General features: G+C 44.9%; 5 protein-coding genes across 10 annotated transcripts; 2 read left to right on the forward strand and 3 right to left on the reverse strand.

Annotated features, from left to right (window-relative positions):
- On the forward strand, positions 2,100–6,207 carry LOC8069810 (hexokinase-2). The gene is made up of 9 exons (XM_021456830.1): positions 2,100–2,528; positions 2,938–3,088; positions 3,203–3,385; positions 3,591–3,665; positions 3,809–3,964; positions 4,118–4,216; positions 4,295–4,425; positions 5,506–5,587; positions 5,671–6,207. Exons 1-9 carry the CDS (start codon positions 2,236–2,238, stop codon positions 6,013–6,015), a joined length of 1,515 nt encoding a protein of 504 aa, XP_021312505.1. The 5' UTR covers positions 2,100–2,235; the 3' UTR covers positions 6,016–6,207.
- On the reverse strand, positions 6,505–9,878 carry LOC8059202 (elongation factor 2). The gene is made up of 4 exons (XM_002458376.2): positions 9,794–9,878; positions 9,406–9,573; positions 8,780–9,177; positions 6,505–8,706 (listed from the first exon to the last, which is right to left on the reverse strand). Exons 2-4 carry the CDS (start codon positions 9,494–9,496, stop codon positions 6,664–6,666), a joined length of 2,532 nt encoding a protein of 843 aa, XP_002458421.1. The 5' UTR covers positions 9,497–9,573; positions 9,794–9,878; the 3' UTR covers positions 6,505–6,663.
- Positions 10,822–12,888, forward strand: LOC110433880 (senescence/dehydration-associated protein At4g35985, chloroplastic-like). The gene is made up of 5 exons (XM_021456831.1): positions 10,822–11,674; positions 11,779–11,912; positions 12,024–12,190; positions 12,341–12,425; positions 12,508–12,888. The coding sequence occupies exons 1-5, from the start codon at positions 11,084–11,086 to the stop codon at positions 12,665–12,667; spliced, it is 1,137 nt and encodes a 378-aa protein (XP_021312506.1). The 5' UTR covers positions 10,822–11,083; the 3' UTR covers positions 12,668–12,888.
- LOC8069811 (40S ribosomal protein S24-1) lies at positions 13,091–14,897 on the reverse strand. Its single transcript, XM_002458377.2, has 5 exons — positions 14,698–14,897; positions 14,545–14,586; positions 14,280–14,450; positions 13,468–13,554; positions 13,091–13,343 (listed from the first exon to the last, which is right to left on the reverse strand). Exons 1-5 carry the CDS (start codon positions 14,779–14,781, stop codon positions 13,314–13,316), a joined length of 414 nt encoding a protein of 137 aa, XP_002458422.1. The 5' UTR covers positions 14,782–14,897; the 3' UTR covers positions 13,091–13,313.
- LOC8069812 (SUPPRESSOR OF ABI3-5) lies at positions 15,953–25,076 on the reverse strand. 6 transcript variants are annotated; one of them, XM_021456829.1, is made up of 17 exons: positions 24,861–25,075; positions 23,247–23,375; positions 23,014–23,054; positions 22,590–22,781; positions 22,034–22,451; positions 21,839–21,910; positions 21,661–21,753; positions 21,503–21,582; positions 20,267–20,420; positions 19,761–19,845; positions 19,585–19,676; positions 19,443–19,511; positions 19,188–19,358; positions 18,627–18,795; positions 17,592–18,506; positions 17,066–17,256; positions 15,953–16,195 (listed from the first exon to the last, which is right to left on the reverse strand). In XM_021456829.1, exons 2-17 carry the CDS (start codon positions 23,292–23,294, stop codon positions 16,016–16,018), a joined length of 2,970 nt encoding a protein of 989 aa, XP_021312504.1. In that variant the 5' UTR covers positions 23,295–23,375; positions 24,861–25,075; the 3' UTR covers positions 15,953–16,015. The 6 variants fall into 6 exon arrangements, with proteins under 6 accessions (XP_021312504.1, XP_021312503.1, XP_021312499.1 ...); XM_021456828.1 differs by having other exon boundaries at positions 22,034–22,475; XM_021456824.1 differs by adding an exon at positions 24,258–24,292 and having other exon boundaries at positions 22,034–22,781.

Here is a 25,399-nt window from a genome sequence, read left to right on the forward strand (position 1 = left end):
CAAAGATGCTGTGAACCTCTTCTTTTTTAAGAAGTTATCTATTTTATAAAATGGCTAAATATTAGAATTTGATTACTAAGTTTAGCCAAGCTTTTGGAGATGCTCTTAGTTCCGAAAATTTTTGAAAAATAGATATTGTAGCACTTTCATTTGTATTTAAAAATATTGTCCAATTATGAACTAACTAGGCTCAAAAGATTCGTCTCGTCAATTCTGACCAAACTGTGCAATTAGTTTTTATTTTCGTCTATATTTAATACTCCATGCATGCGTCTAAAGATTCGACGTGACGAAAAATGTGAAAAATTTTACAAAATTTTGTAGGAACTAAATAAGGCCTGGGTGAGTAACAGGACACAGACAAACAGCTAAAAATCCAAAACAATCTATAATTTGAGACTAGTAGAATTTTTTTTAATACTCTTTCAGTCTCTTTCTCAAGTGTTATTATGAGAAATCAAACATACTCAATTTTAACTAAATATAATTATTAATATTTATGATGTCCAATAAATAATATTAAATCAACCATTCATTATATTTTTATAATATATATTTTTAAAAATACAAATGCTACTGATATTTTCTATAAATCTAGTCAAAATTTAAATATGAAAAGATATTTAAGGCTCCTTTGAAATGCATAATTGAAAGAACGTAGGAATATGAAAAACAAATGAACAAACACAGGAATGCACTGTAAAATAGAGGATTAAAATTTTTTTTGGATGAGCCCTTGGAAAAAACACATAAAAACATTAGAAGAGATTTGGTGTTAAACGATGATCATGAATAGTAATTATCAACATTCTACACGAAGGAATGGAAAAAGAGTTCAGAGTTATGAATCGTTTGTTTTTCCTATGGAACCAACGAAAATTTATTTTTTTTAATAAAGAGAAATATATTAATATCTCAACTTCTATATCAACCGATGTATATAACACTATTATTTATTACACTACATAAATTTAAACACAACCCATTTATACGTACCTAATTACCTCAATAAAGATCAAAGTACCACAAATATCTTCTAGTTGCCTGTCAGAATTGTGTATCATCATATCATCTACATTTGTGAATTTTTTTTATAAATTTAAACGACTTGTTTGCTATAGTTTGCACATGTTTTCACGAAGGTTGTAGTTTCTACCAGATACGTTCCTAAAAAACCGCCACATATTCCTTTACTTCTTATATACGTCAATCATGTGTTTCAGACAATACTACAATGCTTAAATCCAACACGAATCCTTCACTTTGCCATTGCAACTTTAAAGAGCGTTGGTAGATTTATAATTCAAAAATAAAGAACAAGTTTTCTTTATAAGGTTTTTCAATCGGATTCTCTATAAAACTTCTAAAATAGAGTATTTGACACTACTCCACAAACTCTTCTTTACTAGAATTTGTGTAGAGCTAAAACCATTTTTCTTCAAAATCGTGAAGTGGAGCCTGAAGCAGACCAGTCCAAACACGGGGCCTTTTACATATTTACCATCATAACGGTTGCCTCTCACCCGATTATCACTCTTATAATGTGCCATACATATTTACCATATTTAAGCGATAACTCTTATATTTAGACCATATTTGCACATGTGGCAGCCCAGACCGACTGATATGGTGGCGCTGACTCAGCATGGGCAGGCAAAATGACGATGCTGCCCCTGGCCTCATTTTCTTCAAAACACAGCAGCATAAAAACCCCTCTATTGATAAAAAAAACACAGCAACATAAAAAAACACAGCAGATCCTTGTGTTATGTTGTTGTCTGTGTGCAAATGAAATATGTTGCTGTATTTTTTTATCAATAGAGGGGTTTTTATGCTGCTGTGTTTAGAAGAAAATGAGGCCAGGGGCAGCATCGTCATTTCGTCAGCCCATGCTGAGTCAGCACCACCATGTCAGTGGGTCTGGGCTGCCACATGTGTAAATGTGGTCTAAATGTAAGAGTTATCTCTTAAGAATGGTAAATATGTATGGCATATTATAAAAATAATAATAAAGTGAGAGGCAACGTTATGATGGTAAACATGTAAAAGGCCTCCAAACACGCGAGCAAAGAGGAGGGAGACGTCGCGCTCCGTCCGGAGTCTATAGTCCCCGTTGAAAGTTGACTTGTCTGACCGGTCAGTGTTGCGGGCCTGCAGCCACCGATCCCGTGGCAGTGGGCACCGTTGACCGCTGCGCTGTGGACCTGAGGCCGAGGGGCGAACGCAACGTCGCCGATGAGGAAGCCGGCGGCGCTGGTGGCGTCTACGGTGGTTTTCGCAGCCGCAGCCGTAGCCGCTGTGATGGCGCGCCAGAGGCTGCGGGAAGCGAGGCGGTGGGCACGCGCAGCCGCCATGCTGCGGGACCTGCAGGAGCGGTGCGCGGCGCCGGCGGAGCGGCTGCGGCAGGTGGCAGACGCGATGGCCGCGGAGATGCGCGCGGGGCTGGCCTCCAACGACTCCGAGGGAGAGAGCGGGAGCACCGTCCTCCTCAAGATGCTCGTCACCTACGTTGACTCCCTACCCTCCGGGTAATCAGCGCAGACCCCTACCCCTGCCTGTTCGATTGAGACCCGGAGAGCGATCCGTCCGAAATGCAGTTAGACGTGGAGGCTTGAGGTGTTTGCCTGTTTGTGTTCTTGGGTCAAAGGCCCACTTGTGCGTGTGGAATGGTGGTGTGGTTGTTGTCAATCTGCCATGGACGTATGGCAATGTGGCGTTCTGTGCTTTAATGGGACGGCAAGAGTTTTGACCCTGAAGGTTTTGAAAAAAAAATGGGGAAGTTTGGTTGAAGATGATGTTCGGTAGTCTGTGTTTAAGTCCGAACTGAACAGAATGAACCATTACATTCTTTGTTCAGGGTTGCTTTTCTTATGTTTCAGCTGCCATGAGTTTGCATTTTTCGAATATACATCTGACTCTGTAAGCCAATTCTTGAAGGGGCGAGAAAGGGCTATTTTATGCTCTTGACCTTGGAGGAACAAACTTTCGTGTTTTACGAATTCAGTTTGGGGGCAAGGAACAGCGAATAGTCAAGCAAGAATCTAAAGGGGTATCCATTCCTCAACATTTAATGTCCAGGGGATCAAATGTAAGGACTCACGTCCACGTCTCATGTTATGTTCATTTCAGTTATTTTATTTTCGAGTAACTCATTTTTGTTGTCGTACACAAGTTTGAATCGCTTGGTGTAATTCTATTTTAGGAGCTGTTCGATTTTATTGCTGCTGCTTTGGCAAAGTTCGTTGCTTCTGAGGGTGAGGACTTTCATCTTCCTGAGGGTATGCAGAGACAACTTGGTTTTACATTCTCCTTTCCAGTGAATCAAAATTCAGTTGCATCTGGCACTCTTATCAAATGGACAAAGGGTTTTGCAATTGATGAAATGGTCAGTTCTTGTAGCCTTCTTTATGCAATTGAAGTCTCTAATTTAAGAATATGGGCCTGTTTCAGGTGTAGAACAAATGCCATGCTTCATCCTATAAAAAGCCTAATAGAGCATATCTAACGGGTTTCCTTTTTGAGCTACAACTTGTTTACATGTTTGTATCTGGATAGATATGAACAATCTACTTCATATTTTTTGAAGACAGGTAGGAAAGGATGTAGTGGCAGAATTAAACAAGGCTATCGAACGCCAAGGAATTGATATGAAAATCACAGCACTGGTTAGTTTCTTTTAATATCCATACAACACTCAATTGGAGTAATACTGTCAGTAAATGGTCAAAGGTATCAATTTATTGTGCATCGATCATGTCTTAACTGAGCTCATGTTGTAGATGTTGAAATATAGATGCTGCCTTTTCAGGTCAATGATACGGTAGGGACATTGGCTGCTGGGAGATATGTGGATAATGATACTGTTGCTGCAGTTATACTGGGTACTGGCACTAATGCAGCATACATAGAACATATGAACTCAATTCCTAAATGGTGCGGCCCACCTCCTGAGTCTGATGACATGGTGAGTATCTTTCACTTCTCCCTATGATTGCAAAGTAAAAAAACATGCAAAAGATGGGACTTATATTGACTGCACTCTTGCATATAGGCTTTTTTGCCTTATTGATGTGACATGTTTATGAGGATGTTCATCATTAGATTACCTTTTTGTCAGGTGATAAATATGGAATGGGGAAACTTTAGGTCCTCCCACCTTCCACTGACTGAATTTGATGTAGCCTTGGATGCAGAAAGTTTGAACCCTGGTGAACAGGTATTGCCCTTCATATGCTGTAGCATTATCTTTTACCCTTTAGTGTGCATTGACTCTGGAATATTATTTTCCTGCCAGATTTATGAGAAGTTGATCTCTGGCATGTATATGGGGGAAATCGTTCGAAGAGTCTTGCTAAAAATGGCTCAGGATGCTTCTCTTTTCGCAGACAATGTACCTCCGAAACTTGAGATCCCATATATCCTGAGGTATGGTTTTCTAGTTATAGTTCACTAGTTTGTTCTGCAGTTTGGATTCCTTTTCTAATGGCACCGACTTAAAAAAACATAATTAGCATCTTGACTACAAAAATCCTGCAACCTGGTACTTCTTGACTTCATGTAGGCTGTATAACGCTACCAATAAAGCTACAACTGCTACATATTTTATCCATAGCATAGTCTAATTGGAAGTTCTGTTTTCTACTGAAATGTTGTGCCTATTGTTGCTAAAAGCAATATACATTCAGCTTTGATTTAGCCCACAGTGGAAGTTCTGTAGAGTAGCTGTTGGAGTCTTATACCCTTGATTGTGCAGTAGTCCTTGTGAGTATGACACGAGCATAAACTTTATCAAGAATGATGTAGATGAGCCCCATAGAAAACCCTAAATGACGGTATTGAAGCAACTACTACAAGAGGATAAGATTTTAGTGAAGCCGACCGCAGTTTGTTAAACACAACTCCAAAAGAGTAAAGCCATTGTCACTCTCTCACGGCCCTACTCGACCCTCCAGGACTCTCATATCCTTCTCTTATACAAGAATATAGCGCCATAGAATTACCTAATCTACTCCTCTTGAGCACTCCTACTTCCTCCTTTTAGTCCTGGATGATTGATTGCTCTTGGCTTGATGACCCATAGGCTCCCAATTCCTTGTTTATATAGTATCTCCAAGGCCCTTCAAGAGCAAATAGGAGTCGTATTTCTCATAGAACTCCTCCAAGGCCCTCCAACATGAATTTTGGAGTCATATACTCTTATTCCTTGTAGGATTCAACACTAAGTCCTAGTGGAACTAGAAGTCCTAAAGTCGTCCTTCTTGAATCCTAATCAGAGTATGATTTGAGTCACTTTTCAGCAGTAGAAAACATTATCTTGCAATTTGATTGAAATGAATAAGATGGTGAGCATTCTTCTCAAATGTTTGAGATCTAATATTCTAGTTTTTCATCTCGCCTTTATTATGACATGTGTTGACAGCTTTTCAATCAAAATTTGAGTACATAACCACTTATTTTTCACACTACCTCTTCTAACTAAAAGGCTGAATACGTATTGAATTCTAGAACATATCATGTGCTGATGATGCATCAAGACACATCGCCTGATCTCAGGACAGTTGGCATCAACCTGAAAGAAATCTTCGGGGTATTCATCTTTTAGCCTTACTGTTAAATTATTCTACCACTTGTTCAGTCCCTACAAAACATGTTTTCTTGATTGCTTTTCAGATAGAAAACACCTGTTGCAAAACAAGGAAACTGGTAGTGGATGTTTGTGAGGCTGTTGCCACCCGCGGTGCACGACTTGCTGCTGCTGGGATACACGGCATCCTCAAAAAGCTTGGGCGAGACATTGCCAACCCTGACAAACAAAAGACGGTTATTGCTGTGGATGGCGGAGTTTACAAGTATTACACTTTCTTCGCCCAATGCATGGAGAGCACTCTAAGAGACTTGCTTGGGGAGGAAGTGGCGTCCTCTGTCGTGATAAAGCTTGCCGAAGATGGCTCAGGCACTGGAGCGGCCCTCTTGGCAGCCTCCTATTCTCAACGTTTCGGGGCCATGGATGATTAATTTCTGCTTATAGTTCCTTCAGATTCTGAAGGTATAGCAGGTATACAGCAGCTCCAGTGGATATCTGTTTATAACGGTTATAAGATTGTTTTTGTAGTCAGGCCTGTACTACTGCAATGCCCATTTTAAGCGGTTGTCTGAGTGGCTTAGGCTCCTCTTCTTTTTTTAATATAATGATATACACCTCTCATAGTCTCATGTGTGTCGTAGAAAAAAAAGAATACAATGCTCATTCAGTTATAGAAAATTTGGTTCAATGGGTTTGGACTTTAGAAATTGCTTGACAAATGACATTTTTAAAATTATCGGGTCTGTTTATACTAAGCAAAACGAACAATCCACTGATATCCTGTAGGAAGGTGCCATAAAACTGCATTACCCTCTTATTTGTCCTGGAATCTGTATGACACCTTAAATTTTAGGACGGAGGGAGTATATTTCACACCAATCAACTGATACCAAAGCTGTAAGAAGGTGACACGAACAAGCTATTTCACACCTGACAGATTTCATTAAGGTTTTAGGATAACTACATTTACAACTGAAATTTTCCTACTGAACAAAGAACAAAACAAGCAATGCAGTAAACCTAATAACTTGAAGCAAAACGCAGATCAACTAATTAATAATGTAAAAAAAGGGGGCAACTCAAAGCCTATCCTCGAACTCGGACAGGGGGATCATGTTCTTGAGACCCTTCCTCTTCCTGATGCCGGCGATGAGCTTCGCCGCCATGGATCCCTCCTCTAGCGGATCGGAGTTGATAGCCTCCCAGTGATCGACGACGCACTGCGGGAATGCCTCGCTGGACGTCTCGGCTCGTAGCTTCTCACTGAACTCGAGCGACTCGGTGACAGGGAGGTAGGCCTTGAAGTTGATCAGTGGCGTACCCGGCCTCTGCCTCTCCTCTATCACGCTGCCCCTCTTCTTGTTCAAGAGGCTGTAGATGCTCCCCGTCGCCCTCTCCGGCGCCTGGATCTCGACGAGGTAGACGGGCTCCATGAGGCGCGGCATCGCCGTGAGCTGCGCGGCGTAGATGGCGCGCCGCGCCGTGGGGATGATCTGGCCGCCGCCGCGGTGGATCGCGTCGGCGTGCAGCACGACGTCGCGGAGCTCGAAGCAGACGCCGCGCATGCTCTCTTCGGCGAGCGCGCCCTCCTTGGAGGCCCACTGGAAGCCGGCGACCACCGAGTCCCTGATCTCTCCCACGTACTGGACTCCCCTGCACATGTCCACCACCATGTTGGGCCCGGTGGCCTCAGGACCGAAGCACCATATTTTCTTGGCCACGTCCTTGTCCCAGCCGAACTCCTCGGACAGGACTTTGGCGCGGACCTTAGTGTCGTCCTTGGAGCCGACGAGCTCGTCGTCGTCGATGGCCTCGGCGAGCTCTTTCTGCAACGGCCAGGCCTCCATGTACAGCCGATTGTGCTTGTTGGGCGACTTGCTCATGACGGTGCGGCACGACCTGGCTAGAACCGTCTCGCGGTACGAGACGACGGGCGGGCCAACGACGATCTCGGCGCCGCCCATGAAGTCCTGCCGGAGATCCTTGAGGCAAATCTCCAGATGGAGATCCCCCACGCCGGCGACGACGTGCTCACCGGTCTCCGTGACGGTGCACACCACGAGCGGGTCCGACTTGGCGAGGCGCTTGAGCCCTTCCACGAGCTTGGGCAGGTCGGCGGCGTTCCTACACGCCACGGACTTGTGCACGACCGGCGAGACGGAGAACCTCATGGCCTTCATGGGGTGCGCGTCCACCGCCCTGTCGTCGGTGAGCGTGGCGCTCTTGGTGATGAAATGGTCGAGGCCGACAAGGGCGACGGTGTTGCCGCAGGGCACGTCGTCGACGGATTCCTGCCTCTTGCCCATCCAGATGACCGTCCGCTGCACCGTCTTGACGAAGAGGTCCTTCTTCCCGCCGGGCACGTAGTTGGGCCCCATGATCCGGACCTTGGTGCCGGTCGCCACCGTGCCGGAGAAGACCCGGCCGAACGCGTAGAACCTGCCCTTGTCGCTGGCCGCCGGGATCATCTTGGACACGTAGAGCATGAGGGGTCCCTCGGGGTCGCAGCTGCGGATGCCGGCGGCGTACGCGTCGTCGAGGGGGCCCTCGTAGAGCGTCTCCACGCGGTACTGCTGCGCCTTGGCAGGCGACGGCAGGTGGAAGACGATCATCTCCAGCAGCGCGGCGCTGGCGGGCAGCCAGGCCTGCATGACGCGCTTCATGAGCGCCTTCCCGGCGGACAGCTCCCTGTCCACGGCCTTGAGCGACACGGAGAGCTTGTGGAGCATCGGCCACAGCGTCTCCTTGCCGCCGCCGCCGTCGGTCATGCACGCTTGGATGATCTGCCGGATGGGCTGGTAGCAGAACTGCACGAACCCGCGCTGGCACGTCGGAGAGCCCGTGTGCCTGGTGGACCAGCTGCGGGTGGCCGGGTCGAAGAAGTGCTCGCCCCACAGCCGCTCCGTCATCCTGGCCTCGTCCACGTTGAACTTGGCGGCGTACATCTTGGCGAAGTCGGACAGCGTGAACGCCCAGCCGTGCAGCCCCGCCGAGAACGCCACCGTGCCCTTCTCCGGCGACACCTGGCAGTCGCCTAGCTTGCTGTCCTCGTACGTCGAAATGACCACGTTCGCGTTCTCGATCACGCGGCAGAACGCCTGATACGCCTCCTCGCCGTTTTGCTGCACGACACGTCACCTCTGTCACACACCTACCGAAGTATGCCGTAGTACAGTGCAGGGCAGCAGAACACACCTGGAGCTCAAGGAAGCAGCGGTCCATCTTGTTGACGACCAGGACGGGCTTGATCCGCTCGGCGAGGGCCTGGCGGAGCACGGTCTCGGTCTGGACGCAGACGCCCTCGATGCAGTCGACGACGACGAGGGCGCCGTCGGTGATGCGGAGCGCGGCCGTGACCTCGGACGAGAAGTCGACGTGCCCGGGCGAGTCGACGAGGTTGATGAGGTACGACGAGGTGCCGCCGCCGAAACGCGCCGCGCCCATCTCGTAGTAGAGGGAGATGCCCGTGGACTTGATGGTGATGCCGCGCTCGGCCTCGTCCGCGCGCGTGTCCGTCATCCGCACGCCGCCGGCCGCGTCCTGCGCGATGATGCCCGCCGCCGCCACCAGCGAGTCGGTGAGCGTCGACTTTCCTGCGGTCACAGTCCACAAATCACAATCCTCACATAATCGTCTTATTCGTTTAGATTTATCAAACGAATCTGTAGTCATTCTCATAATAAATCATCGAACGGTAACGATACTTTCTGACATGACTTATCATTTATCAGCTAAACGAACAAGACGGCATGCATATGCGAGCCAATGCGGCGCGCCATTGGTTAAGGAGTTACAAACAGGGAGAGCAAAGGAGAGCTGACCGTGATCGACGTGGGCGATGACGGAGATGTTCCTGATGTTGTGCTTCTTGTTCATGCTCGCGCGGAGCTGGCCGGCGGTGACCTTAACCATCGTGAAATGAAGGCCGGCGCCCAAAAGGTGGTGACGCCAAGAGCAAGGCGAAGGATGGATCTCTGATCTCTCCTCTCCTGCAAGAGCAGAGCATGTAAGGCTAAGCGATACTCCTGTAGTACCTCGCAGAAAGGGGTGTGGTTCATCTTCCTCAGCACCGATAGCACGTGCACAGACTATATAGGTGAATGGAAATGCGAGAAATCGGGCACGCAGAACACAGAGAACATCACAGGGACGAATAACAGACGAAACAGTCAAAACAGACATGGGATTCAGAGAAGAAGGGGGACAAACCTGCTGCTGCTGTCTGCTGAGGAGCAGGGGAAATGACGAGACGAGCGGTGAAGACGTGAAGTGGTCTGCGTTCTGAACGCCTACTTGTAATTGTAATGCCAACACAGCGGAGTAGCAGCCAAGTTTAGCTAGTTGTTAAGTAGCGGCTACGAAACCGCCGAGATCGGTCCGATGGTGTATGGACGGCTCTGGTCGCTCCAGCTCAGGTCCGAGATAACATATCTAATGGAAATGGTGGTCATATGTTGCGCGTTTTCAGGATGCTTCGCAAAGCACTGGCACGACCATGAAAAAACGAGCTTTGTGGTGGTACTTCTAAATAACTGTGAGCAGATAATTTAAATAGATCGGATGATTAAAAATCATCTATTACTTTCTAGAAGGTAATAAATGAAATATATATTTATTTAGTTTTAAATTTTTTTGGAAAGAAAATGATAATTAAGAAAACTTTAAGATATAAAGATGCATGTTTAAATCTATTGGATGTGGTAATTTCTTTTTTATTTTAACAAATTTAGATATGACATGACATATTTTAATTAGAAAAAAACTATCTTTTTTATGCACATCAACGTGCTGCACGTATATTAGTGCTCAAGGCGCATGCCCATACATCCGGGGCTATTGATTCAATCACTTATGATTTATCGGTTCTCTTTCTTTACCTTTTACTTTTGTTTTTTTTTTCTTGCCAGGCTATCGTCGTCGACGTTTGTATTGCACTTCCTTCTTCTTAAGGCCGCTTACCGAAGCTACAATTTTTTTTAGATAAGTCTTTTGCAACCCGTGTGACTTATTCGGCTAGGTTATTCCATCAGCATAACATTTCACAGTGCTGCTGACTTCTTTGCATCTGTCTGATCTGTATCGTTACCAAAGGTGACAGTTGCTGCTCACCCCGTTCTTTGTTGTTCTAGACTGTAAACTTGCAAAACTGTTGGTTCGGTTTCAAATGAACTGTTTGATCCTACCCTTCTCTCCTTTCTAATACAGTATGTTTGGACGGCAACTGCTGTTATATATTCCATTGTCATCCTTTGGTGATGTGAAGCGAATGTATTAGCCGCGAAGGATGGAATAAAGGCACTCGCCGCAAAGGAGAATGAGAAAGCATGGCCTAGCTTGTTGCAATGGAATTATTCGAATTTTCCAGTCCGATATAGGATACCTACATATACATGTTTCTGGCAGACCTTCATAGTCGAAAATAACACTTGTTGTCATCAGTCATCCTGATCTCAGCTATCTGAATCACTCGTCGGCTCGTGGAGTTCAGCGTTCAGTAGCATGGGCTGCTGTGGCGCCATGTCCGCCAGGCCGCGGGGCATCCACGAGGAGACGCTGCTGCGCGTCCCGGGCGCGTCCGTGCACCTCATGGCGGGCTCCGACGGCCCCGTCGAGCTCGCGCGCGGGGACCTCGCCGTCGTCAGGCTCACCAAGGACGACGTGGCCGTGGCCACCGCGGTGCGCGTCGGCAAGGACCTGGGCTGGCCGCTCGCGCGGGACGAGCCCGTCGTCAAGCTCGACCGCCTGCACTACCTCTTCACGCTGCCCGACAAGGACGGGACGTTCCTCAACTACGGCGTCTCCTTCAACGCCGACGCCGCCGACGACTCCGCGCTGGCGTCGCTCGACGGCTTGCTCCGCTCCAGCGCATGCTTCTCCGCACCTTCGTACCCGGTGGTTCCGTCCAAGAGCTCCAGGCGGCCGCCGCCGCCGCCGCAGCAGCAGCAGCAGCCGGTTGCGTCGGACGGGTACTGGAACGAGTTCGCGCCGAGGATGGAAGGCTACAACGGCGTGCTTGCCAAGGCCATCGCCGCGGGCACCGGCCAGCTCGTCAAGGGCATCTTCATGTGCAGCGAGGCCTACGCCAGCCAGGTGCTCTGTACGCTGCCCCCTCCCGTGCGTTCTGGCAAGTCCAGACGTCCAGTGGAGAATTGTTGCGCGTCATGGCTAACGTCCCGGACCATTGTTGCTTGCAGGTTCAGAGAGGAGCCGATCTGTTTCGTCCTCAGGCTGGCGGCAGCGCGCGGAGCCGATTCGGCGACGCTGGTGGCGCCGACAGGAGCAGCCAGGCGAGCACCAAGCGTGGAGCAGTCAACAAGAGTCTCAAGAGGTAACTCAAGTAGCTTAGCTATGCATGCTGCCCTGCAATTGTGCACCAGTTGATGCTACCATACCATGCTCATGTTAATAGCAAAGCTGTGCTGATGCGTTGGTTCTTCAGGGTCAGGAAGCTGTCGGAGATGACCGAGAAGATGAGCCAGTCGCTGCTCGATACGGTCATCTCGGTGACCGGCTCCATGGCGGCACCGCTGATCCGCTCCAAGCAAGGGAGAGCATTCCTCGCCAGCGTACCCGGCGAGGTCGTCCTGGCATCTCTTGATGCCATCAGTGAGTGCCCTGCTGCTGCCAACCTCTTTAGAAAGCTCTTGTCAAAAAAAAAAACCTCTTTAGAAAGCATAATGCTCAGGCTCAGTATATGGAGGAAGAATATAGAAGATGCCCAAAACTTTGTGGATCATACTTGCCTTTCCGTGACAGACAAAGTAATGGATGCGGTAGAGGCTGCTGAGAAGAAGTCGCTTGCTGCAACTTCAAATGTCGTCGCCGGCGCAGTTTCAAGGAGGTAAGAACGCTCGAATGTCAGTAAAAAAAAAAACGGAATTTGGGTAAAAGATAGTTTCATGACGGAGACACGGCCGATTCAGGTACGGCGAGAGCGCAGGGGAGGCAACCGAAGACGCGTTCGCGACGGCCGGCCACGCCGTGGGAACGGCGTGGAACCTCTTCAAGATCCGCAAGGCCGTCACACCGTCGTCCTCCATGCCCGGGAACATGGTCAAGAGCGCCATTAGGAACAGGAACTGACGTCGACACTAGACAGTTGTTCATTGTGCTGCTCTGGATGTACATGTACCCACAATGACTAGAAAGTTGTTCGACGTGCTCCTGGATGATCATGAACCGACAATGACTGACAGTTGTTCATTGTGCTTCTCTGGATGATGATCATGTACCCACAATGACATGTAACTATCATGTTCACACCATCGACATGGGCTGTGACAAATACTTGTTCCAAATGATAACGCCATGCCGCAGGTAGCAAATGTAATGCAAATAAAGAACCACCTTGAAAACAAATGTCGAAAAACAACCACCAAACTGCACCCCAACTAGAGCAGGGGCCAGGCAATTATGTTACGGAGTTAAATTCTGACCATGTGTTCCTGAAATATGAGGAATCGCCAGTGTAAAGGCAACACAATCAAAGCTGATAGGCATCAGAAAGGTGAGGAAATCACACAAGTGCGTGACAAAATAGGTTGGCTTGCAAGTTAATAACCTTCTCATCTCATAACATGCTACAGCCAATCTCGGTAGGTTCACAACCAGGAATTACAAAACTTCACTTCAGTGCTGAGGGTGGAACAAAATCTAACACGACCACAATTATGACATTGCAACTAGACCACCCAGAGTCCAGAACAGTATTACAGATGTAAATGAATGTTTACTTCTTCTTGGCATCACCAGCCTTGGTCTGCAAAAGAGAGAACACATATATTACATTAGTTTATGTCAGCACTAGTGACAAAGTAAGTCAGTAATATAAACTACACAAGGGAACTGCAGATCTTTAGTATCATGATAAGTAGATAGCTCACCTTCTTGACACCACGGATCTTCTTGGCCCTGTTCTTCCGCTCTTTCATTTGCTTGCGGGACTTCTCAACCTTAGTAGCAAGACCATTCTGGCAAAATGGAAAACAAAAAATAATAAGCAAAGGAATAGCCTCAGTAGCAGCAGTAACATCCATCAGGTTCATGTCAATCAGAACTTACAATCCTACAATGACATATCGTTTCAGTTATGCATTAATACATTATAATACTACAGTCAAATACTAGCAAGGGAAAAGAGCTGCCAAAGAGGATGTATATCACAAACAGTTCTTGTTCAATGTTGAAACTAGATTGCATCATGATATTGTCATCATAGACGAGTATCTGAAGTTGACCTATTGTGATGTAAATGAAAATACTTATTACAATGACAAAATCGTGTGGTAAAAACAGTTTCTCAGCTTAGAACAAGAATGGAAGGCACACTACAAAAAACTATAGTTTCGGCACAAAGATTGTCTGTCCTTCAGTTTTTACTACCACGATCTCAATCGCAGGTACGTACCATTTACAAACAAATAGCGTGAGCGTGCATATCAATGTGAAACCATTTACAGAAAAGCAGTGCTAGTCACAATTAATCTCTAGTTTCACAGGTGCAATGATGCTCCCACAAAAAACAAAGTGACAGAACAGCAGGGTTTACTGAGGAAAGTTAGCAAGCATAACAACAGTCATACACGGTACTAAATCAGTAATCAGGCATTTTACTGTCCAACTATCAAACTTCTATATGCAAGCGCTTAACATCATAGCTACAGGCAACAAAAGCAAGGGCCAGACGACAGCGTACCCTGATGAGGCGGTATTTGGGCTCGAACTTCTTGGCAGCCTCGAGGTTGTCATAGATGAGGCCGAAGCCAGTGGACTTGCCTCCTCCGAAGTGGGTGCGGAACTTGAAGACGAAGATGGTGTTGGGGTCCTTCACCTCGTACACCTTGGCAAGCCTCTCCTTCAACTCCGCCTACACACAGAGAACAAACAGAACAACCCTGAGATCCAGGCCAGAAGCTCCCGCCACATGAGCCGCGCATACAGGACCGGGGCCGAGATCTCACCTTGGAGACGTTGGCACGGCCGGGGTGGATCACCTCAAGCACCTGCAAGACAGAGGGAGGAGAGGCAGAGATTTAGTGAGAGATGCGGGGACGAGACGAGGAGCACCGATGGAAGGATCGGGAGGTGGTGTTGGTCTGATGGATGCCGCTTACGAATTGCTTGCGGGCGAGGAGGCGGTTGGTCATGAACTTGCGGGTGCGGAGGGTGACCGCCGAGGTGGCCTTGGAGTCCGCCATGGTTGAAGCTGGCCGCGCCGCCGCCGGGGAAGATGTGGAGGTGGTGGAAAAGGAGGAGGCTGTGGCTGCGCGAGAGGGACGAGGGTTAAGGGGCTGGCGGCACGGAAAACCCTAGGGGTGGGCGAAGTGGCTATTTATATAGTGGGCTTGGAGATGCGGGTAGTGATGTTTCTGGCGAAGTACGATGGGCCGTCTTCAAACGGGCCACTCTTATGGTCTGGTCATCAGTGCTTTGAATGGCCCATCTTTCACTCTTTGTATTTAGCCACCGCGTCTGTTTTGCTAAAAAAATGAAAAAGATAAAGAAAAAAAAAAGAGAAAAAAAGAACCGCGTCTGCGCTGGGTCGATTGAATTCTCTACTTGATGCTCAATTTAGATTTTAGACCGAGGTTTAGGATGAAGAGGCATCTGTTTGAGTGTATCGTGCACACCCTTGGTGAGTAGTCTCCATATTTTCGTTAACGTAGGTTTTTCACATTTACTTAAGTGCACAGCAGCTAATTGGGCTGATACATCCCAACAGATGTATTGAATGAAGGTTTAAGGATTGCTGAAAGCTCTACCGTTGAGTGTTTGATTAGATTTGCGAAAGGCATTAGACTGAATTTCGGTTCAGACACCCGATGGTTACTTGATGTAAGTGAAGCTACTTGATTGTATGCATTGGCATTGACAGAATTGTTCGGTCGCTTGGAAAGGCCAATATACTCGTGGTGATCATTGATCAACAATCACGCTTGAAGCAGTTGTCTCACATGATTTCTGGATATGACATGCTTTTTTTTAGTGTTCCTGGTTAAAACAATGTTTTCTGGATATGACATTAATGTGTTGAATCAGTCACGTATTGTTGTTTACAAACATATTGAAAGGATGTGCTCCTACAGTTCAGTTTACAGTGAATGGAAACCATACTGGCAAAGCAACTGATCAGCACACAGGCTTCGTGCAAGTGAAAACCCCAACACACGACAAAAAAGAAACCAGATCTTGAGCTACATAGTAATAAAATAAACACGGTGCGTCGGTGGCCCTTTTGAGGGTAATGAATCACAATTCAGCAGCCAGGTTTATGAAAAAGCACAAGCAAAACAGTGCAGACTGAAAAAAAAAAAGGGAATCGGTCTAAAAAAAATGCAGCAACCGACGAGTAGCCCCCCCCCCCCCCCCCCCCCCCCCCCCACACACACACACACACACACACACACCCAAAAAAAAAGGAAAAAGGTCTAGCTAGGACATCTCCTTGAATCTTGCCATGGCCTTCTTCTGGATGATGGTTTTGTAGCTGTCCCCGGCTTGGGCCTCCAGGGATGGATCAGCCTTCCGCTGCTGACTTCCCAGTCCAGCCCTGACGTCCACGGATTTTGCCTGGACTGGTTCCTTGATACCGCTGCCATCCTTTCCGAGACCCTGGATATTTTCGAAGTAGTTGCAAGAAACAAAAACAATACAAATGCACACCCACATCAGAAGGATATAACATAATATTTTCGAACTTTCCACAATGTAGGGAATATGGGCACACTGATTCCCCCTGCATTCGGTCACTTCTCATGCCCAACAAACTATTCATTCCCACTAGACATCTTCTCACTCAGGCTAAATGTGTCAGTGACTTCTGATTCTTACACTGTTAGAGTCTCTAGACACTAAGGAAGCACATGGACTCACAATCAATTAGTCACTTCATTAGTTATTTCTTGAAAGAGATCAACAAGAGAAGCTTACGATTTGCTAACTGATACTAACAGCTTAGGGCGTCCACAATGACAATTTGTAAATAGCTAGCTAGATGAGACATATAAATAATAAAAAATGAACACAACAGTGGAGAGTTATGTGAACTGTCAGAGAGGTGTTTTTAGGAGATCGTGCTAGACTAGCTATTTAGGAGTTGCTAGCTATTTGATCTGTCTCCTTGATAGCCAATGAGATTCTTTCTAGACTAGCTATATGGGAACCATTGGAGACGCCTTTCCCATGCTCTGAGTACTCCGGTTAAAACCAGAGTTTCACTAAAATACTGGCTCAAAAAGGCATATTTAAAACCAGAGAGTTTCATTAACATAATTGATACTGCTACCTTATTACAAATAGGCATATTTACTGGCTCAAAAAAAACTTACATAAATTGGATTCCAAAGACATGCATTTACAGTAGCAGGAGAAATAAAAAGGGGACATAAACACTCATTGACCAAATGCAGGAGACATTGCAAAGAAAATGCTAACAAGCCTGAGAGCCTCTCAAACTGAGAAATACGTGGGAGATGAACTTACCAGTCCCTCTTGCCACCCCATGTTGCGTAGAATACGGTTGCCCACATTGCTTTCGTCGATTGCTCTATCAGCAGTAATAACTTCATAGTTTTCGCTGTTGCCAATTTCACCACTGGAACGTTCACCCACGCCAGGAGGAAACGGCATCAACCCTATCTCACTCGAACCCTTTCGGGATGGATAGTCACCAGCTTGACAAAAGGTAATTTCATGAAAATCAATAAAAATCTTACAAGCAAAACCAAAAATACCATCCCTAAACTGTATGTTGGGTCAAGGACATATTCCAATGGTAACAAAAAAAATCCCCAGAAATACCAAGTCAGCCATATATAAACACTAACACGAAACTGAGCATGCCGCCAACGATGCTTCAGCAAAAAATGATAATTATGAGAATAACAAAGAAAAATAAATTTCTGGACGGACAGTATGTTGCTGTTACTAACACATCGTGCTGATGGAATGACAATGGAAAAATGACAGCAATTGTACGCAATAAAAACTTAAGAAAGTGTATTCTTACTTGAATCCAATCCAACAGCATCAGTGCCAAGAGATGATCCATACAGATTTCGTCTTTCTGCAGCTCTATCCCTGTACTGGGATTGCCCTGGTGCCTCAGAAAATCGACGTTTACCACTCCCAGAAACTCCCGATGAAGTATTAGAGACTAAGGCAGACACATCAGTTTTGAAGGGTGTAGGAGTTACAAGTGCCTCAGGACTTGTCATTAAGCCACTTGCTCTTGTGGTTATAGTGGTGCGGGAGTCAGTGCTCCCGGCATTAGACAATGCATGAAACGTAGTATCTGACTTGATCACTCCTCTAGCAGAACCTCTTATGACACCCATAACTGTAGTCCCTAAGCTGTTACTGACAGGTCTAGGCTTTACATCGGCATCCAACATTTGGGTCGATGCAATTCCTTGGCCAAGAGAATTAACCATAGCATTTTCAAAGTCAGAATTCAGCTTGCTTTTCAAAGAGAATACAGTTCCACTATGTGAATGATTAAATTTATCATCAGAACTTGATGGTTCTTTGTCATCAAGCACAATTCGTGCGGCCTGCCCTTCTTGATTCCTTTGCTTCCACATGGCTAGGACATTGTTCATCTTTTTCTTATTAGCTATGAGACTACTTTTTGAGGCCAATTTAATCTCTTTTGCCTTCTCCTTTTCTCTCTTTTCTGCAGCCAGGGCTGCATTTGCAGCAGCTTGAACAGCATCAGGAAGTGAAGTTTTCTCATTTTGTTTAATTGTGGCAGCAGGCGCAGAGATCACAACCTTTTTGCCACTATTACTATCTGACGTCTTTGTGTTCTCACTGGCCGCCTCCCCGGCTGTCTTAGCATTGCTCTGGTCGTTACAAGGGACATATTGTTGAGTATGTTGATCGTACGAAAACCAAACTCCAGAGTTGCTGTCATAGTAAAGGCCTACAACAAATAAGATTACATATTACAACATAAATGGAAAAAGATCTGTAACCATAACATTACCAACAACATTAGCAGTGGTTTCAACAAAATTTTGATTCGGTAGACTCAGAGACTTACCAGTCGTTCCATCATAATAGAATCCAGATGCGGAATCATAGTAGTAACCAGATTTTTCATCCCAAACAAATCCTGACTGTGCTGTGCCACCATCCTTTTGAGATTCAGAGTTGCTGTTCTGTTTGTCATCAGGATTGTACTCTTTTGGAGCCCAACCAATGGCATCATACTGGTGCAACAGGCAAAGGCATTAAACCAATGAGCAACGTGTCTACAACCTGCCTAAACTATGTGCTTAGTTAACATGAGAATGTGATGAAGGTCAGTACCCTGTCCTTTTTCATTCTGCTTATTTGACATCTTAGCATTTTTAAAAATGTGGTTCTGATTTTTTAGTACTTTCCATTAGTAACTAATGACTATTAAGTGCTTTTAGAAACAAATCTAGTGGTATTTTTCATATGCCCGATCTCCATGCTTTCAGAATTGTAACGTCTCTAAAAATTTGACAGTGCAGCTTGCAAAGAACCCAATACTGTAAGAAAGAACAAAGGTAATACCGTAATATATAAATAGAAACAGTAAATGCTTAATCCTACAGTATCAGGAGCTATAACAAACCTGCTGAGCAAATGATGCAGCCTCAATGGCAGCTGCAGCAAGGCTGTTTGACTGTGAACCCCCTGATGCAGGTCCATGTGTACTTTTAGCATATGCTACACGCAAAACCTGACCGTTTTTCTCAAGTGTAATCCCATTTGTTGCTTCCAGAGCTTTCGTAGCATCTTCCACCTGTCACAACAGTATGTTGAAAATTGTAAGGAACTTTAAACATAAAAAAAAGCTCAACTCAATCCACCAGACAACACTACTTACCGAATGGAAATGAACGAAGGCAAAACCTCTAGATACATGAGTGAACTTATCCCGAACAAGACGGATGTCCTGGTGAGAAATCACATGTAACGTGTCCAGAAAAATAAGAGAAACCTAATCAAGCAATTAGTTTATTCCCCACCTTTATTGGTGCGTGCTTAGCAAATTCGTACCGAAGCATTTCCTCATCAGCATTTTCATCCAAGCCACGAACAACTAAAACATGAGTTGGACCTGCAAATGACCGCAACTAAATAAGGCAACACGATGCATACTTCACATAATTCCAGAACAAAACTATGAAAGCACAAAACTTGCCTAGATCAGATCCCCTTCTCCCAAAGTGTGGAGTGGAACCTGTCGCATCAGCTGGTAGAGCATCCTCAGTACGAGGTTCATTGCACTATGCAAATACAAATAAACATATGATTAGCCAGAGCAAAATCACAAAACTAATTAGTTACCTAGCTATTAACTTAAGAAAAATAAGGCAAAGTAGAGTTGTAGTATTTTCATGCACATATAGAAAAATATAAAATTACACAACACTATGGCAGTGTTCTTTAAGTAGAACAAACTAACAAGTAGCAGTGTTCTTTAAGTAGAACAAACTAACAAGTAGACGAAATCAAACACATCACCTTGCCCTGCCACTAACCCACTCACCAGTTTAAGCTACAGGCCACAATAGTCAGGACTCAGGAAAATGGCAGATGCAATGAGGAATTGTACAGAAGCTGGTGTTCAGGTGGGATGTGTGGGTGTGGGGGAAGGGGCGGGGACCGATGGAAATGTGATATGGAAAATAATATCCTTACAAGTACCTGAAAACAGGAGGTCCTGCGTGCAAAATTCATACATCCGCATATAGTACAAATCCAGTCACATGGTGCAGCAACAGTCCTCTGCCCATAAGTAGGCCTTGTAAAATTTTCTTGTCCAAGAGAAGGCCCACCCATCCCACCAGTTGGTTTACTACTGCAGTAAAGACAGTGTTAGAATTAACTGCACTGGAAGGAATTTTCATATAAACACATGAGCACAAAAGGCTAGTACAACAATAAAAGGAAGACAAGACTCGCCCCCCACCAACCCAACCCACGCACTAACAGAACTTAGTTGACATATAAGGATCACAAGAACCTTCCCATGGTAACATAATGAAGTAACCCCACTTTTGCCCACTGAAATCTTGTACTGCTGAATCTTTTTATTATTGAACTCTAATTGAATTAGAGTCATGTGATCTTATGTCATCAAAATAACTACTACATCTCCATTCCAAACTATATGTCACTCTACCTTTATTCTAAGTCAATCTTCTCTCAATCTGAACAAGTTTTTAGAAAAATATAATAACATCTACAAGTTCAAATAAATGCAATTATCAGGACCAGTTCATAGAGATTGCAGTGAAAATAAATTGATGCTGTATATGTTGGTGTGTTTTTCTATAAACTTGGTCAAAGTCAGATAAGTTTGATTTATGATAAAGCTCTGTAATTTGAACGAAGAGAAGAGAAATTAGAGTATCCTGTTTGGTTATATGCTAGCCTACTATGAGAATTATTGGATTGCTGGCCCTGTTTGTTTCCGCTTACAGAAGACTCGATTATAATCGCCGTACCGTGGGGCTTTTTTCGATTCTTGATTGTGCTAGTTCAGAAAAGGCAGAAACAATCGAAGTGTCTTTGTGGGAGTCTTGCTTTTTTTTCCACCGAGAATCAGAATATAAGCAGAAACAAACATGGCCAATACGACTAGCTTATTATTACTCATGCCAGTTACAGGATATACGGCCAACACAAATGAGAACTTCATAGCTTAAGGTAACCTCAAGTAAGAAGTATAGTTACAAAGGATACAAAAAAGGACAACTCCAAAAGCATAATACAACTCCTCAAGACACTAATTAGCAAAAAAAGAAGAAGAAAAAAGTGCAACCATGCACTGCATACTCATTTATTCACCAGCACGCTAACAGGGATTGCATAGGATGGACGACTTCGTATAGGATGGCAGTGAAACATACTTATTTCTAAATAGAAAAACACGTATACCTGTACTGAAAGAACACATTCCTGCCATCAATTTCGAGACCATTCTCTCCAGTAGCTTCCATCATTCTACAGGCGGCTTCCTGTGGAGAGGATAAAACTGTGTTAACAGTATATGAAAGTTTGGATGAGTAATGTAATAACACTTGTTTGATTAGTACCACAGTGGGGAAGTCAATAAAAGCAAATCCACGAGACATGCCAGAACTCCGTTCCTTGATCACACGCACACTGCGTAGAGGGCCCCACTGAGCCTACAAGAGAAGAGACGAAATGATTAAAACGAACCAGACAATACACTTCCAACTGGTGCAACAAGTTATGAAGAGGAAGTTGTACAAGAATCTGATATAGGTCATCATCATTAGTCTTCAGGGGCAGTCCCTTGACAACAACAGTGGCAGATGGGGCCTGCAAACATGAATGCAAACTCATGGTTTGTAAATTCCAAACCGACAGCTAAAAATATATGTATGTATGTATGTATGTATGTATGTATGTATGTATGTATGTATGTATGCAGTATGTCCATACCAGTGAATCACCATGCCTCCTATCATCCCAATCATATTCCCTTCTTCTGTCAAATCGATTATCATCATGCAAGCCATCTCTTTGGTTCCGACCATGACTTCTCACACGAGGAGATCTTGATCTAGACCGTGATCTTGATCGATCATCACGCCCACGTGATCGAGAATGGCTATGGCGCATGTATGGACTTTCCTCTCTTTCACGACTTAATCCACTTCTTTCGCGTTCGCTCTCACATGAATCACGTCTTCTCCAGCTACTATCTCTCCTGCCTCTCTCATAGTCCGAATCATAACTGTAACGACCATATTCATGATCTCTCTCATAGCTGTCCTCTCGGCTTTGGTGAGAACTGCGGTACCGATCTTCAAACTCACCATGAAACTCGGCACGTTCTCTGCTTCCAGTCTTTTTGCTCCTATCAACACCAAAATCACGGTGACTGCCAGATTCATAATAGTTGTCAGTAGCATGATAATTATCACGGAGTCTATCAACTCCTCTGTATGAATCAAACTCATGATGCTTTCCATCATTGCGATAATCAGTGACATGCCTTCTGTGATCTCTTGCAGTTGCATATTCCTCATCATGGTTCCTTCGAGGCTGAGACCACATTCCACCAACAGAGGGTGGTGGTGCATACATATTTCTATCATGTGTATCCTGACAGAATGCACCCCTCCCATATGAATCTCTAGGAAAGCCTTCATCCACAGATCTCCTACCATTGTAGGATCCGCCAGACCTGCAAATTAAGTTAATGGGGAAGATATGGTAATATGGCAAAGCACTATATAAATAATAAAGGCATGACAGAAACCACAAAAGGGGATAACTTGTTGAAGAGTTAACCCAGTACTAAATTACATATCTCGGCTTACTAGAGAAATTAGAAAAAAAAGATTCGACACATTTTACAGGAATAAAGAACATGAATACCCCAGTTAACAGAACAATAGAATGACCAGTTGACTTACCTAAAATCTGGCTCATTGATTACACCATACCCATTTGGTGCCTGTAGATTCAACAGAATAAGTCGAGTCAGCAACAAATTCTACAGAACAGGCAGGTAAATCCATTCCATTTAAGCAACGGCCTCTTCTTGAACTCCTTTACAACTAATGCTGGATACAGAGGCCAACTGCATGGCCAAAATTCTGCTATTTCATCATCTTCAGTAGTTAGTAAAGGAAAAGACTGCAATTACACTGTTGTTCTCCCATCCATGTTGTGGAACATAACGCCCACGATCCATTTCCAAAATTCAGCACTTGTGTTATCCTGCGAGGTTCTTGGTGAACTTTACAACTTTTGGGTGCAGATTTTTCTGTGTAGCCTGTAAAGAAATACATGGCAAGTTATAAGCACCTAACCAGAAGGAATCCCAATATGGCCACCAACAATAATTTAAAGTTTGAGAAAATTGTTAATGTTTCAATTGATGACTTGTGGCATGGAATTATTAGCTATATAATACTAGTCAAGAATTCCAACGAAATTACTTAGTTCAAAATGAGGCTATATATAATGCTAGTATGTTGTGAATCCAGATGTATGTTAGCATCACTACAAAAAGAAAAATCTTACACATAACAGAACTTTCAGACAGTGTAATAGTTTTTTACATGATTAATGTATGACAGTAACACATATGACTACTCTGACATAAACATATGAAAACGCATGGCTGTGTGGGGATCAAGACGGTCAGAAGAGGACTAAGTTGTTTCCGTTTCCATGCTTTTCCATAGAAACAAAAACGAAAATGGTATTGAAGAAAATGAGTTGTATTACGACATGTCAATAGTGGCCAGTAATGGATAATGCAAAGTAAAAAACGGCTACGCAATACTATACATAGGAATGATAACACAGACATGTCAACCGTACATAGGTGATAGGCAGTGGTGGATCTAGGATTTTTGTATGAGGTATGTGGAACCAAAATTTTTATATGCAAACCAGTAGATTCCATTTAGCAATTCTGTAAACTATCGTCAAAATTGTCCCACGATTTGGTACACAACTACTAAATAGCATAACCTCTATCTCTTCTCTACTTTCTACTACACCTAAAAAGACTCTAAAGTCATCATCTACCTGGTGATACCAAACCTTATCCCTGCTCACGCATCCGCATATGATAAAATCATACTATACTCAGAGCTCACATGTCCACATGCTACCAGGTTCCGAGACGAAGACAGGATCCATGTACCTGTGTCCGATATGAAGTCCTTGGAGCTTACACGCCTGTGTCCGATTACTGATGTTAAATTCAAACAATCGTAAACCCGGTGCAGCGCACAGGCATATATCTAGTAAGTCTTAAATTATCATGCAAATAGTTCAAAACAGCACACTAATAGTTAGGAATATACATACACGGCAATATAAGCTTAAATGCCAAATAGGATTATAACACTACTTTTTGGCCTATGCCGCTTTATAATGGCCATGGAAGTCTTAATTACGTCATCTTCATCCACATCATCCAAAATGCATCTCTCAATGAACGTGACAAGGCAATCGTCCAAAAGACTATTACTCATCTTATTACTCCAATTCTCCGCTTGGTTTTGACAAAATCCATTCCAAAAAATGCCCTCCACCACCGGAGGGAAGCATAAGTAATCAACGAATAGATCCCTGATTCCTACTGCATACATCTACAAGCTACATCAATTGAACTAAATCAAGGAAAAATCTAACGATAACTAGCTAACAAATTCACATATAAAGGAAAGTTAGGGTTGTGAATCTGGGGAAAACTTGCTAACAGGGAGAGCAAGGAGGAGAGAATCAGAGGGAAACTGCTCACCAGGCGCTGGGGCCGCGGCCGTCCGAGACGCCGGTCGCCGGGGACGGGGCGGTCGGGCTGGGAGCCTGGGAGCGGGGACGCCGGGGCTGGGGTGATGGGGCCACCGGGGCGAGGGTCCGGGGACGGACGCGGGGCTTCCGGGCTCCGGGGCAAGGGAGAAGCTCGCCGGGTCGCCGCTAACGCTGGGGCAGGCGAGCGGAGTCGCGAGCGTGAAGCGTTGTTTGGGCTGGGCCTAGGGACTAGGGTACTCCGGACCATACCCGTGCAGCCCACTGGATCAGAGTAGGGCGGTGGTGTCGTTGTCTCCCCAGAGTTTTCAAAACCCACTCGCGTTCCCGAAAAAAGCAAATAGGACCATTAATGTAATTTTCTTTTTTGTCGTGTTCCTTTGTCTACCTTGTAGAATGAATGAATAAAATCATACCTAAAAAAACGTTCCTAAAAACAAATCCTAAACTTTTCAATTTGTTTGGCAAGATAAAAAAAATACTTTCTAACAACTCCCTGTCTCAACTCCCAGTCTTTACGAATCAAGGCAA

The sequence above is a fragment of the Sorghum bicolor genome, chromosome 3, assembly GCF_000003195.3.
Source record: "Sorghum bicolor cultivar BTx623 chromosome 3, Sorghum_bicolor_NCBIv3, whole genome shotgun sequence".
Taxonomy (NCBI): Eukaryota; Viridiplantae; Streptophyta; class Magnoliopsida; order Poales; family Poaceae; genus Sorghum; species Sorghum bicolor.